The sequence below is a fragment of the Martes martes genome (assembly GCF_963455335.1).
Source record: "Martes martes genome assembly, chromosome: 7".
Lineage (NCBI taxonomy): Eukaryota > Metazoa > Chordata > Mammalia > Carnivora > Mustelidae > Martes > Martes martes.
Window position 1 is genome coordinate 19,221,354 of NC_137894.1, and position 14,444 is coordinate 19,235,797.

General features: G+C 40.6%; 1 protein-coding gene across 6 annotated transcripts in view; it reads left to right on the plus strand.

The window, feature by feature from the left end:
- Positions 1-13,999, plus strand: part of TJP1 (tight junction protein 1) — a gene marked incomplete at its 5' end in the record, with an annotated part of 242,755 nt that extends 228,756 nt beyond the window's left edge. For 3 of the 6 annotated variants that reach the window (XM_080808821.1, XM_080808823.1, XM_080808824.1), the window contains 5 exons: positions 3,420-3,595; positions 5,753-6,230; positions 7,662-7,879; positions 9,896-10,039; positions 12,463-13,999. In XM_080808821.1, coding sequence (XP_080664947.1) covers positions 3,420-3,595; positions 5,753-6,230; positions 7,662-7,879; positions 9,896-10,039; positions 12,463-12,557 — 1,111 coding nt within the window. In that variant the 3' untranslated portion in view covers positions 12,558-13,999. The remainder of the gene's footprint in view (positions 1-3,419; positions 3,596-5,752; positions 6,231-7,661; positions 7,880-9,895; positions 10,040-12,462) is intronic. The other 3 variants (XM_080808822.1, XM_080808826.1, XM_080808825.1) reach the window with 2 other exon arrangements.
- Between the last annotated feature and the right edge of the window lie 445 nt (positions 14,000-14,444).

The window sequence follows — 14,444 nt, forward strand, 5'->3', positions numbered from 1 at the left end:
AGTGTCCAGTGTTGTGAACCTCCCCTAATGCAACAGTGGAGAGGTGACCGGTACATCTGCAGAGTGCGTCCAGACTCAGACAGCGAGCCTTAGTGAGCTCACGTTTATTTAGTTAAACGCATTCATTCTTCTTCTTCCTTTTTTTTTTTTTTTTTTAAGATTTTATTTGAGCAGAGAGCATGAGCATGGGGGAGGGGCAGAGGCAGAGGGAGAAGCCAACTCCTCGCTGAGCAAGGAGCCCAACATGGGGGTGCGAGATACCAAGGACCCTGAGATGATGACCTGAGCCAAAGGCAGACGCTCAACCGACTGAGCTACCCAGGCGCCCCACATTCATTGTTAGAAGCAGGTCCAAGGGTGTAGTGTAAGGAGAGAGATTTTATTTTATTTTTTTAATTTTATTTTTGTACTTGGTAAAGAGAATATAGCCTTCAAAGAATACATTTAGGTCTAAAAAGTACATAAAAAGTCTTTTCAGAGAATCAACTGATGAAGCATTTTTGGTTTTGTGTTAATTGGGTTTTCTACAAAGAAGGCTTAGTGAGATATTTGTGATGTATAATTTTCCGACAGGGTCTAGAACGCTGCCTAGTGTTTGGTGGGTGGGGACTCAGCAGTGCAGGGCACAGTGTACTAGGTGTGCTAGCTTCCCCCTTTTCCATTAATGCAGCTCTGGGAGGAACAAGTCTTAGCTGGTCAGAGATTTCTCAAGGATATAATGCCTTTGACAGAAAGAGATAACATCTGTCTTTGTGAATACGCCCAGGACTCTTGAGTGTTTGCTTTTACTGTTTCCTGTTGTGAGTGTTCTGGGAGCGGCAAAGCGTGACTTAAGATGGACACTAGTATACATTTCCTTCTTTTGTGGTTGTCATAAAGTGAAAACTCTTCGTAGTTGTGCTGCATTTCCCCATGTGGGTATCCGGTGGGTAGAGCATTGGGAAGGGGAATGAGGAATAAGAAAGGATGACTGAGAGAGGAGGCGTTTCTGTGTCTCCCCCTTCTAATGCTGTTGTATGCTTGTGCCCAATTAAGACTTCAACAACAAGGAAATCATTTAAAATATATGACCCTTTTTGTCCTGTATTTCAAAGCCATTTACTGTTTTTTGTCACGAGGATACTGCCTGCAGGCCTTTATTTTCTAAAGTAAAATATAGAAATAGCAAAGGTATCTTCTTCTGGATAATACGTGCTTACGTTTCACTTAAAAACACACCTCAAACATGGTGGGAGTTAGAGAGGGGAGAAGTCTGCTAGCATAGGACAGACCCCCAGAAAGCAGGTAGCTATTGCCTGGCTTATAATTCTAGAGAGTTGGGTTGGAACTGGGATGATTTGGAAATAGTGGCCCAGCTGTTCGTCTTCACAGCTGGTAAGGAGTTTCCAGGATCCCACCACGGGGCTGGAAGAGCAATGTCCCTTTGGGGGTGTGCACTCCCCGCCTAGAGACTCAGTCAGCTTCTTCAGGGCAAGGAGGAATTTTACTGGCACTAGAATCTGTCTTTATCAAGAGAACACTTACTGTGAGACTTCCAGGTCTCAAAATAAATGTTAGCAATTTTCAGCTTTTTAAGAACTAAGTAAGATTGCTATTAGGTGGTTTCTGCGTGCTTGTGAGAGAAGCTGTGAGAGTCAAGCATGGCCGCTTTAGCAGTGGGCTCCACCCCTCCCAGCACTTAGCTCTGGGACTGGTGGCGCATGAGGGCTTGCTAGGAAGGAGCGCAGGTTCAGGTTCGCCCGCCGTGTTTCAAAGGCAGGCCTGTTTCCACTTACCCCGCTGGGGGCCCTGGCAGCCGGTGTGTTGGAGCGCTTCTTCTGTCCACTTCAAGGATCTCTTTTGCCTGGCGCTCTTCTTTCAGTGGAGCGTTTCATTCTTATTCAGAGCCTGCTGTTTATTCCTACTGTCCCTCCTTTATTTAGCTCACTTCTTTACTCACCACCAGCAAGTGAAGCAGAGGGCAGAGGTGGAAGAGAAGTAGAGCTCAAGCACCTTGCTACTCACTAGCTGCGCAGTGAAAACATGTGGAGGGTGGGCAGGCGGGCGGGCAGGGTCGTTACTGTATTGTAATTATGAGTGATTTTCCTAGCGTACATGAGAGTTAGTGTTGTTGTTTTTTTTATAGATCAAATTCTTCTGAAACGGTGGATGTGTATTTTTTTGGTTGCTATTTTAAAATGACATTTGAGTTCCATTTGCTGCAAATGTACTTAGTTAGATTGACCGTTTCCTTTCGTTTTTCTATTGCGCTTGCTTTGCCGTCACCTAGATTTCTTGGCTCTTACGCTAGCTATGACTACTTGAAAAGGAGCGTCAAGTGGTAAGACTGGCATTAATGTGAGGCTGTTACATAAGGTGTCCCTCACTGCGTCACTGGCATTATGTGCACTCTCAGATTTTAAAGTCTTCAAGTGCTTTGCGTAAGAGCCTGAAAGCAACGTAACAGCGTCATTTTAAAGATAATCACAAGACTAGACTTCGTCAATGAAATTTTCTGTGAAAATACGTTCTCCAAATGTCTGTTTTATTTGTGCACATAAAGCCAGTGCAGCTTTGGCTCTTTGCAAAGGTTTAGATGGCAGTGTTGTAATTATGGGTCTATTTTTAAGATTTCTTTTGTTTTTGAATTTTATGTGTTACATATTAACAATTGGCGATCTGAAAAAATAAACACACGTGGCACAATTTGACTTAAATGAGCCTTGTAAAGTCAAGCAATGTCTGCTACTCCAGCAGTTGTTGGAACAAAAAATGGATCTATTAAATTAAGGGCAATTGCCAAGTGAGAGATGTCCAGTGTTTTTAGTGTCACTGGAATACAACCACACCCATTTAATTTGCATATTAAGGCTGCTTTGGGGGCAGAGTTTGAGTAATTGTGCAAGAGCCTATATGGCCCCAAAAGTCAACAACATTTACTGTCTAGCCCTTTATGATAAAAAAAATTTGCCAATCTCTGGTCTGAAAAACCATTTTTTGTGGTGCTCTGAGCATGCCAGCAGCCAAGGCTTTTTGTACCTTAGATACAAAATCAGAAATGAATCTAAGGAAGATTTGAGCCAATAAATGTTTTTCAAAATATTTGGAAGACCTTCTCAAACCTCTCAACCATTACTGGTTTTTGTAAGTGACACAAAATTACAAGTATACCCAAAATTTCATCTGCCTTTTGGTTGCCATCTTCTGGATGTTTTACTAATATTCTTGGAGTATCTGTGCTGTCTTACATTTCTCGTGCTGATAAATGGTTGAATTTGTTTGTATATTTGGGTGGAGTTAACCATTTATATTCCTAAGAATAAATTATGAAATTTCTAGACTTTTGTTTTTTAAACTCAGGGATACTTAGGGGAATGAGAACTTGTTTTGTAAATGTAAATCCATTTTCATATGTTGGCATTGTCTTCGTTTCCTTACAGGGGAAAATCTCCTGAAGCTGACGGCGTGGATAGATCATTTGGTGAGAAGCGCTATGAGCCCGTCCAGGCCACACCTCCTCCTCCCCCATTGCCCTCCCAGTACGCCCAGCCTGCTCAGCCCAGTACCAGCTCCTCTCTCACCCTCCACACGCATGCCAAGGGGACACATGGTGAAGGTAGGAAGTTCAAAAGTTGGCATTACTGCTGTAATAGAGTAACACAAAATTGAATTCTTGAAGGGTTTTTTCATTAAAATGTATATGCTTAAAACCTTTAGCCTGGGAACAATGAAAACTAAGGGTTTTGGTAAGTAAAAGTGTATCTCCAGTTTTTATGACTGTGACCATCGTATCAGACAAGCTAAATAGATTTTAATCTCCTTTACTAGCACAGCTCAATTTCTGGAAATGGTATTTGTTTGCCAGTATGTCTAAATCTAAATGTTTGGTGGCTTGTAAAAATCATGTTCCTTCTTCATACGTGGATATAGGAAAGCTATAAAGTTCCACGTAACATGTGTCCCTCAGCACCTTATAGTTCGGTACTGTGGCAGAATCCCAGCAAGGGGGCCAGCAGCTCCAGTTGACTCATTTTAACAGCTGCGCCCCTGCGTTTTTGCCTGTACTCTCCTTCACAGGTCTCTGTGCAGTAACTATTTCCCCTTACCCGTGCTGTCTCTCTCCCTGGGCCACTGGGGCGGCTCCTCTCCTGCATTCCTGCATTCCTGCTTCATCTTTCCCTTTCCCTCTGCCCTCAGATGTGTGCAGCTCACTACTCCATTGTTCAGAGCGCCTTGCTTTGTTCTTGCTGCCTCCTCAAACTGTCTGTGTCTCTTTGCCTTCCATCAGACTCCCTGAAAGGGGGACTGCTGACTTCACCTCCAAATGCCCCTTGTCTTACTTGGCCCTTTCAAGAAAAGGGTTGTCTCTTTGACCCTAAGAATATACCATGGTTTATCATTCTTCTGTTGCCTTTTTCTACTATAGACATTGCTCTATTATTTATGTAGGAATCAAATTCTAGGCCAAGGCTTCAACCAGATGAGCTGTAGTGGTAGACTGACATTACCCCATATTAGGATTTTCTTTCCACACTCTCACATCTGCTGATGAAGTTTTAATTCTTTCCAATTCTTAACACCTTTTATTTCTTTTTCTTGACTTTTTGTGCTGGCAAGGACCTCAAGTAAAATGTTGAGTAGAAGTGATGAGAACAGACATCTTTGCTTCCCCATCTTAGGGAGAAAAAGATTTAATATTTCTCCCTTAACACATTAGCTATTGGTTTTTTGTGATTTCTCAGAGCTACCCTTTATTATGTTTTGGATATTCCCTTCTATTCCCTTGTGGTTTGCTGAAAGCATCTGGTCACATGCCTTAAGATGATCATAACTTTTTTCTTCTTTGTTCTGTTAATGTAGTAAAATATATTGCTGTGTTCACAAGGAATTTGGGTTTATTACTTTTTAATGATGTCCCTGTCTGGTTTTGCTGTCATTGTGCTAGTTTCATAAAAGAGAGCTGAGGACATGTTCCCCTCTTTCTCTTTTTTCTGAAAGACTGTATAGCATTGATGTTATTTTTTTTCTGAATGAATTGCTAGAATTCAGTTGATACTACTTTATACTGCCGCCAGCCAAACGTGGAAATTCCTCTTCCACATCTTTGCCAATTCTTGGCATTACCAAAGTGAAGTGTTGCCAATCTAATGGGCGTGAAATGGTATTTGGGGTTTATTTTGGGTTTGCATTTTCCTAGTAGTGAGGTTGAGTATCCTGTAACTGAGCGTTCCGACCTTCACTTCTGTTGTTGCCTCTGCAGAGCTTTGCCCATCTTCTCTTTGGTAGAATCTTCTTGTGGGTGTATAGGAGTTCTTCAAAGGTTTTAGATCCTAATTCCATACAATTATACAGGTTGTAAATAGCATCTCTCATTCTTTGGCTTTCCTTTTGACTTTAGTTAGATGAATTTTATAGTGCTGATTTTTTTTTTTTTTTTAACATAGCTGTATTGTCATTCTATTTCTATTTTGTTACGGGTGTTGGAGAGGGGACAACTCAGCCACCCGTTTCTGGAGGCCTGGACTCCTAGTAGCATGACCCTGCCTCCAAGGCAGCAGGACACGCTAAAGCGCCACAACGTGTCCATCCCGCTCCTGGTTGCTCAATGTCACACACAGCCACCAAGGCTCAAGAGCCATCTTCTAACAGTGGGGACCCTGACCTGGGCTTCGACTCTAGCATCAAGACAAGTTAAAATGGAAGAGACACCAGATGGGCTGTTAAACTTCTTTGAGGAAGTTTTAAAAGTGTTTATGTATGTTTATTTTTTCAGGTAATTCGGTGTCACTGGATTTTCAGAATTCTTTAGTGTCCAAACCAGACCCACCTCCATCTCAGAATAAGCCAGCAACTTTCAGACCACCAAACCGAGAAGACACTGTTCAATCTACTTTCTATCCCCAGAAAAGTTTCCCAGATAAAGCTCCAGTTAATGGAGCCGAACAGACTCAGAAAACGGTCGCTCCAGCATATAATCGATTCACACCAAAACCATATACAAGTTCTGCCCGGCCATTTGAGCGCAAGTTCGAAAGTCCTAAATTCAACCACAATCTGCTGCCAAGTGAGACAGCACAGAAACCTGACTTGTCTTCAAAAGCTCCCGCTTCTCCCCAAACTCTTGTGAAACCACACGGTGCAGTTCAGCCTCCTGAGTTTGACAGTGGGGTTGAAACTTTCTCCATCCATGCAGATAAGCCTAAGTATCAAATGAACAATATCAGCACAGTGCCTAAAGCTATTCCTGTGAGGTAAGAGTTTTGTCTTTTTCTTTGTCTTATGATTTGTCTAATGTGAGTGTGGATGTAGTTTCTGTGATTTGGGACTTAAAATGAACACTTTAACTTCAACTTTAAACCGAATGTTATTGTTAAGCCAACGTTATTATTTAACGTTTTTATTTAACATATTTATTTAAACCACAGTGTTATTGCAATGAATGCTATTAGGTGAGAGGTCCTGCAAGAGGTACAAGATAATGTTAATAAAGTAATAAAGCTAACGACCACATATGGGCAGTAGGTGTTGTTGTTATCTGTGTTTTACCAAGAACTGAGGATGAGTGACGTTGTGCTTTGGGCAGAGTCACACAGCTAGGGTGAGGGGGGCCTACATTTGGCAGTCCCTGGTCGTCTGACCTCAGAGCCCTAACTGAACTGACCATAGCTTTCCATAACCTCTAACCTTGGCCTGGTGAGGATATCTCAAAAACATAAGCATTTGTGTTCTTGTCCGCTCTTTTTCACCTCAGCCTCAGCCTCCCAAAACCACTTACATTGTCAGGCCACCCACTGAAATAGAAGCACCAGCAGGCAGAACCTGCGGCAGGAGGGCCACCTTCATCCTGCTTCCAGAGAGGAAGAATGCTCATGGAAATGTGTTGCCTTCTTCTCTTTGTGAACCTTTCCCTTAGTGGGGGATGGGAAGCCTGTTCTTCCTCACACACACCAGCATTGTCCCTGATGTTCTGGTTGTGCGGGAATGAAGCTACAGCTTCCCTTCACACACTTACTGTGTCATTCCATCTTTCTGCTCACCTTCAGGTTGTGAACTTAAAATTTTACTTCAAGAAGTCTTGATAGCCTACATTTTTGAAGCAGTCACTGATAACCACATCCCCTCGGTCTTTGGTATTCTTTATGTACTAAGTGAATATATTGTTTTTTTTTTTTCCCATGGGTGCTTTGAGGTGTACCCACACCAAAGTATTACCTCATGGCACTGACTCCCAGGGAGGTAGAGAACCTAATGAGTACTTACCAGGTCTCAGATGCCATCAGTTGTGAAATAAATGCACCATTGTCTATGTATCACTAAGAAGGAGAAAAAGTGCTGCCAATGAAACCATGACTGCCAATTTTAAAACATGAATTTCATGGTTGTTAAAATGTGTTTCTTAAAACCAGTGAACTATAGCAGTTAGGCACGCAAGATGGTTGGACCTTGTACATTCTGCTTGCAAAAATTAGTAATGAGGGAAATTGATCTGTTATCTTCAAACGTGAAATTGATTTCTCCGGGAGGAATAGGATTTATTATTCCTGTGAGTAAAATGTGTCACTGAAAGCTTACCTTCTTGATTATATGGAGAAATAAAATAAAATGAAACCACCTGTTAGAATCATAGTGGGAACGCCTATGTATTGTTGGGGGTTTACTCATTGATGTTACTGAACTCTCAGCCCTTCAGCTGTGGAAGAAGATGAAGATGAGGATGGTCATACTGTGGTGGCCACAGCCCGAGGCGTGTTTAACAGCAATGGCGGGGTGTTGAGTTCCATAGAAACTGGCGTTAGTATAATTATCCCACAAGGAGCCATTCCTGAGGGAATTGAGCAGGAAATCTATTTCAAGGTCTGCCGAGACAACAGCATCCTCCCACCTTTAGATAAGGAGAAAGGTAAGTGTGTTTATTTTTCTGTGTAGTTTTAATAACTAGAGTTGCCTTCTGTGCTCTTCAAAGCTTGTAGTGCTCAGTTGAGAGCATAGTCTGGACCCCTTTTCTACTTTGCCAACCCCAGCATGTTCTTCCCACAGGGAAGTCCCCTCAAATGAGCACAAATGAGCGTGCCCTGCACTGGCATCGTGAGCACACTAGACTTTCCACATGGTGGGCTTTACTTTCAGTGTGAAAGTGACAGTGTTGACAGTTGACAGGCTTTTGGGCATTCCTCCACTTGGCTGCTGGGTGGTCTTAGCAGACCTCACCAAATCTGTCTTTGAGCCATTCACCCTTTGCATCTCTGGAGATGGGTCTAGGTAACACCCGCTCAGAAAGGCTTTGCTGCATGCCTGTCACCTGATTGTAGAATAGAAGTGTCTTAGGGCAGGTGCTCATCTCCCACCCCTGATCCCGGTAAGACTCAGCAGAGTAAACAACATATCCCTATCAAGTATTACCGTGCGTGTTTCTGAACTTGAAGGAATCTAGGAAAGCTGTTATTTTTCATAATCTTTCTGGATCTGTCAAGACGATGTGATGAACTGTGTGACGACTTCTTTTGGAATCTTGTAGCAGTTGCTTTACTTCCCTAATTAAATACGTCACTTTAGCTCAGTGTCTTACATTTTGTGGAATACTAACATATGTGGGCCCTGCATGAATCGTTTAAACCAGGTCTGCAGCAAGTACGTTTAAAACACCAGATATAAGTAACATTTTTTTTTTTAAGATTTTATTTATTTGACAGAAAGCACATGCAAGCAGGGGGAGTGGCAGGGAGAGGGAGAAGTAGGCTCCTCTCGGATTAGGGAGCCCAGCGTGGGGCTCGTTCCCAGGATGCTGGGATCATGACCCGAGCCAAGGTAGACGCTTAACCAGCTGAGCCACCCAGGTGCTCTATAAGTAGCTTTTGTAAAAAGCGCATTTGAACATATCTTAAAAAAACCTCATGATATAATGTAGTTGCCACCAGCAACCTGTAGCTACGTTTGGGTTTTTTGTTTTTGTTTTTTTTTAAATTATACATCCTTGGTTAAAAATTTCATTGAAAACAAAAGATACAAAATAAAATACTATTTCACTGAAAACTTAAAAAGGAGAGGTGATAGACATAAGCAGTTTTGAAATGCAGTCCTAATGGGCTAGCATTATCTTTGTTGTGACGGTAAGGAAATGACAGATTATTTTAAAAATCATAAAAATGACTATAACACTACTAAGCTGGGGCAAAGTTCCTGTCTATTATGTGCATATTCTCTACTTTGTCATAAAATTGATTCCCAGATTAATTTTTTTGCAAGAAGTTTTCATGTAATAATTTTTTTTCTATCTAGTTTTTCACTTTTTTTCCTTCAAGATTTTATTTAAATTCAAGTTAGTTAACATATAGTGCAGTGTTAGTTTCAGGAGTAGAATTTAGTGACTCATCACTTACATACAGCACCCAGTGTTTATCACAACCCAAGTGTCATCCTTAATGCGGATCACCCATCTAGCCTATCTCCCACCTACCTCCCCTCCATCTCAACCCTCAGTTTGTTTCTGTAGTTAGAATCTCTTACAGTTTGCCTCTCTCTCTGTTTTTATCTTATTTTTTTTTCCTTCCCTTCCCCTGTGTTCATCTGTTTTGTTTCTTAAATTACCTGTGGCTGTTATGCATTGAAGTGTGCTGGAAAGTGTAAAAATACACACTGAAATGCAGAAATTCACTATATGGATTACATGTTGAAATAATGTTTTGGATATATTGGGTTACATAAATATTAAAATTTATTTCGTCTTTTTTATTTTAAGTGGCTACTAGAAAATTCTGGATTACACATTTGTCATTTCTTTTTCTTGGTCACTGTGTCTGTAGAGAATTAACTGCATTTGGCTTTAAAGGACATCATTAGAAGGGGGCGTGAGGAGAACTGTGGTCTAGAAGGAAGATGGCCATCTAACCTCTCACCCTCACCCCCTCCCTGACTGCAGGTGAGACACTGCTGAGCCCCTTAGTGATGTGTGGGCCCCATGGCCTCAAGTTCCTGAAGCCCGTGGAGCTGCGCTTACCACACTGTGCGTCCATGACCCCTGACGGTTGGTCTTTTGCTCTAAAATCATCCGACTCCTCGTCGGGTATGCTGTCTTCACTCTGTCCTTTGGGGGCTTTGGGTACTGTCATTGATTAATCCCTGGGCTGTTGGAGCTACCCATGCTGTTCGTGAGCAAATCTCTACCTCCATTCCTGTGGCCTTGTAGGCATCACCAGTGTTTTAACATTTCTTTGTGGTGCATGCATAAATGAATGTGGAAAGGTACAGAAGTTTCTTCCTTTTTAAACATTGATGATTTGGCCAATGATTGACTCTTTCTTGGTATTCAAGAAAATTATTCGTTATGTTAAAATTATTAAGATGTAGTGGGAGAACTATTACTGCCCTACATATATAGGTGCTTTTATCTTCTTCTTAAAATGATTGGATTCCTTTATACAGTAATTTCTAGTTTTGGTTACCATTCTTTAATTTCTCACCATACAAAGTATATACACCAGAGAGACTTGAAAGACAGAAAGTACCTTCCGCTGTGATCATACTCGGCCATGGTTTCTCAGTGTAAAACTCTAAATATCTTCTATTAAACACACTACTTTTAAATGGCTTTTTGCTCTTAAGATCATAGCTTCAAAGCTTCCATTGCGTTTTCATATTTCTCACTTCCTTGGGTGACTACATCAGTTACCAGTTGAAACATTCTATATTTTTGGTATAGATCACTTTAATTGAACCTCATATAGAAAAGCAAGAATTTAAAATTCTGTTTCTGAATTTTTAGTAAACCAGGTGAGCATTATACAGTTTTAATATGAAATAGAACTTTAGGATACAAAGATTACAGGAACATATTCTATTACTACCCAAGATTAAAAATTGTATTATAAATACGTATTTCCTGATATCTACAAGTAAACCATTTTCTGGAGAAAGCTGATAAATTAACTTTAACACACTAGATAGTAGAGTTATTTCCTCAGGGACTCCACTAGTGGAAAAGCATTTTATTAGCCTAGTTTGAGTTAATATTAATGAAACTGCATTTTCATTAATGCAGTTGTAGCATGAGCTCTGATTGTTTCTAAACAAATTAGGATGAGAAGCTTGAAAGTAACTGTTGCAGTTACTTGTTTTATAGCGATTTTTCCCCCAGATAGTATATGAACCATAAATGATTTCTCTATTTGTTCTGTATCTTATGCCACAGAACATAAGTTATCTTGTTAGATTGAAACAACTTTTTCCTGTGTTAAATTTGAGTACATTCACCTAGAGCAGAAATGTACTTCTATATAATCCTGTATGGTTTTAGGATGCTTTGTTCCTCTAAGTTTCTGTTCAAAAAGTCAAGGGTAGATTTTGATGATGACTGACTTAATCCCAGCAAAAGTTTGTATATTGGAAAGAACCTGGAGCCTAAAGTTAAGATTTTTTATTTACTTCTAAAGAGGTGTCATAGCTCTACTTCATTGCCTAAAGACGCTTGTTATCTGCAGTACAGCATAAGCCCCTATATATTTGTGAAGTGATTTCTCTTCTGTTTAATCATTCTGTTTTAGACTGCTGAGCCCATCATGACTCAGAGACCCTTTCGGTGTAGGCAGGGTCTGTCACCCTTAGCACTGTTGACATTATGGCCAGATGATAATGCTTTGTTGTAAGAATTGTCCTGTGCACTGTTGGATGTTTAGCAGCATCCTTGCCTCTACTCACTAGATGTCAGTTGTGACAAGCAAAAACATCCCCAGACATCGTCCTGTGGGGGTGCAGAAGGAAGGCAAAGTTAGCAGCTTTCAGCATCCCTTATCTTGGATGCCATATAGTCATCCCAGCCTTCTTCATACTTGGTATCCACTCTCTGGGGCTTCTTAGCTCTAGCTGCAGATCTCAAATCACCAAGAGCTTGTTAAATTCAGATTCCCAAGCCCCGGTTCAGATTCAGCAGTTGGTGAGTTTTCAGAACTACGTGAGTGATTTTGTTTTACAGCTAACATCGCGGCTGAGAAACTCTTGGTCCAGACTTAAACTGATTTTAATTTTAAAAAATTTTTTAAATTTTTTTGTAAAGGGGACTATATTCTGCAGAACTCAGGCATTCATATGTTGGTCCGTAGTTGAGTATGAGAAATAATGTTCTCCTACTCAGTTCAAATGGGTGAGCATATCATTTTTGCCTCAGCTTTCAGAAGTGCTATTAATAATCATGTGGACCCAGGCACTGGAACTACCTCAGGCATACATGGTCACCCCAGCTTCTGTTCACTGTTTGAAAAGGCCTGAACATGGAAACACAGTAAAAGAGAAATCTGAAACAGCTCTGAGTCCTTAGATTCCTGTGGGTCCTCATTGAAGTACAGCACCTAGAGTCTTGATACAAGTGCACATGCTGAAGAAATAGGAGAGAACTGTATCTGAGTATGTCTTCGTGTTTGCCCGTGATTGCACAGCATCCTGGCTAGTGGTTTCACCAACTGCAAATGACAGAAACTTCTTTTTCTCTCCTAGGTGATCCCAAAACCTGGCAAAACAAGTGTCTTCCTGGAGATCCAAATTACCTTGTTGGAGCAAACTGTGTTTCTGTCCTGATTGACCACTTTTAATTCTTAAAATATAGGAACTTGATTAAATAATGTGAAACTGGGTTAAACTTACTAAATCTAAATGGAAACACTCTATCAAGTATTATACTTTTCTTAGAATTGATACTGCAGTTTTGTTAGTATTAAGCATTTTATTTGAACAGATGAAGATTAGTGAGCACGCACCTGCGCTGCGGTCCGACAACATGCTGCACTCTGCGTGTTTGTGGAGGGAAAGCCAGCGGCGCTGGCCGCATGGTCAGAGATGGTTTGCTTTGTAATGATTTTTGTACTTTTTTATGGTCACTGCTTACTTCATCTACTGATTTCCGTTAAAATACCAGCCAGTAAATGGGGTGCATTTGAGTTCTATTCTTTCCAAAGTACACTGTTTCAAATTTTATTATGGCCCTGGCCTGGCATACACATTTTATTTTATTATGCATGAGGTAATGTGCACACATTTAAAAAATGTACTGGACCATATAAACCAGTGTAGTGAATTTAACAGAAATGTACAGCAAGGGGAATTTATAGCTTTTGGGGGGTGGGGGGTAGGGAGTCAAGTGAAGACAATTACTTACTGTATATGAAAACACATTTTTTTAGGGAAGGACACCAAAGCATGTGAGACTGGTTCTGTGGCCTCATCGGATCTATAAATTAACCATATCACCACAGACAAACTAACCAGCAGGAATGCCTTACCCTCATGTTTTTAATTCTTAGATCATTCTTTCCGTGTATTACTAAGTTTTTATGGCTTTTGTGCGCATCTAGATACTGTATCATGAAAAAGATTGAGTAAATTGTGGATTTGGTGGTTTCAGAAATGTATAATCACCCAGAAGAAAATAATGGTGTGATTTGGGGATTTTTTTTTTTCCCCTCCGAGGGGCAGTGGTGGTTTTCTGTTCTTTTGGCTATGCATTTAAAAATTTTGACGTTTTAAGGATGCTTGTACATAATGCGTGCATACCACTTTTGTTCCTTGTTTGTAAATTAACTTTTATAAACTTTACCTTTTTTATACATAAACAAAACTGAGTTTCTTAAGGCTACCTTTGTATTTCTCTCCTGTACCTCTCGAGCCTTGAACTTTGACCTCTGCAGCAATAAAGCAGCATTTCTATGACACATACAAGGTCATTTTTTTAAGAAAAAGAATGCACAGAGTTGTTACATTTTTAAGTGCTGCATTTAAAAGATACAGTTACTCAGAATTCTCTAGTTTGATTAAATTCTTGCAAAGTACCCTGACTGTAATTTGTGATACCATGCTGTGCCCGAAAGTGTATTTTTTTACTAATAGACAATTTATTATGGCACATCAGCACGATTTCTGTTTAGATAATACACCACTACATTCTGTTAATCAATCATTAGGTGTGACTGAATTTCTTTTGCAGTTATTAAAAAATCTCAAATTTCTAAATCTGCAGAATAAAACTTTTTAAAATAAAGTGCTGGTTTGGTCTGTTTGCCCACTATTTCTAGCTTCATGCAGCTTTATAATCCTGTTTAAAATCCCACACACTGGCGCTCATCACTTAGTCCCTTCTGCCTTGGACTGGTGGGGTGTCTGCAGTGTGTCCCCGCGGCCAGTGCGCTGTGATGGATGAGCAGCACCGGTCATGGGAACCTTGAGACACAGCAAGAGGAGGAGGCCGGCTGTAGAATTCTCGGCGGCATTCCCGCTGCATCATAAATATCCATATAGTGAGGTGTGAACTCGTATTCCTTGGGACCAGTTTGTACATAGTTTTGTTTCCTATTTCCTGCTTTCGTCCAAAAACATAACATGGGTGTTTTCTTGTGTTGTTACATTTGGGGGTAGAAAATGATTTTTAATGGCTATAAATGTTCTATTGTGATTGCCATATTTATTTTACCGCCACCGTAACAACA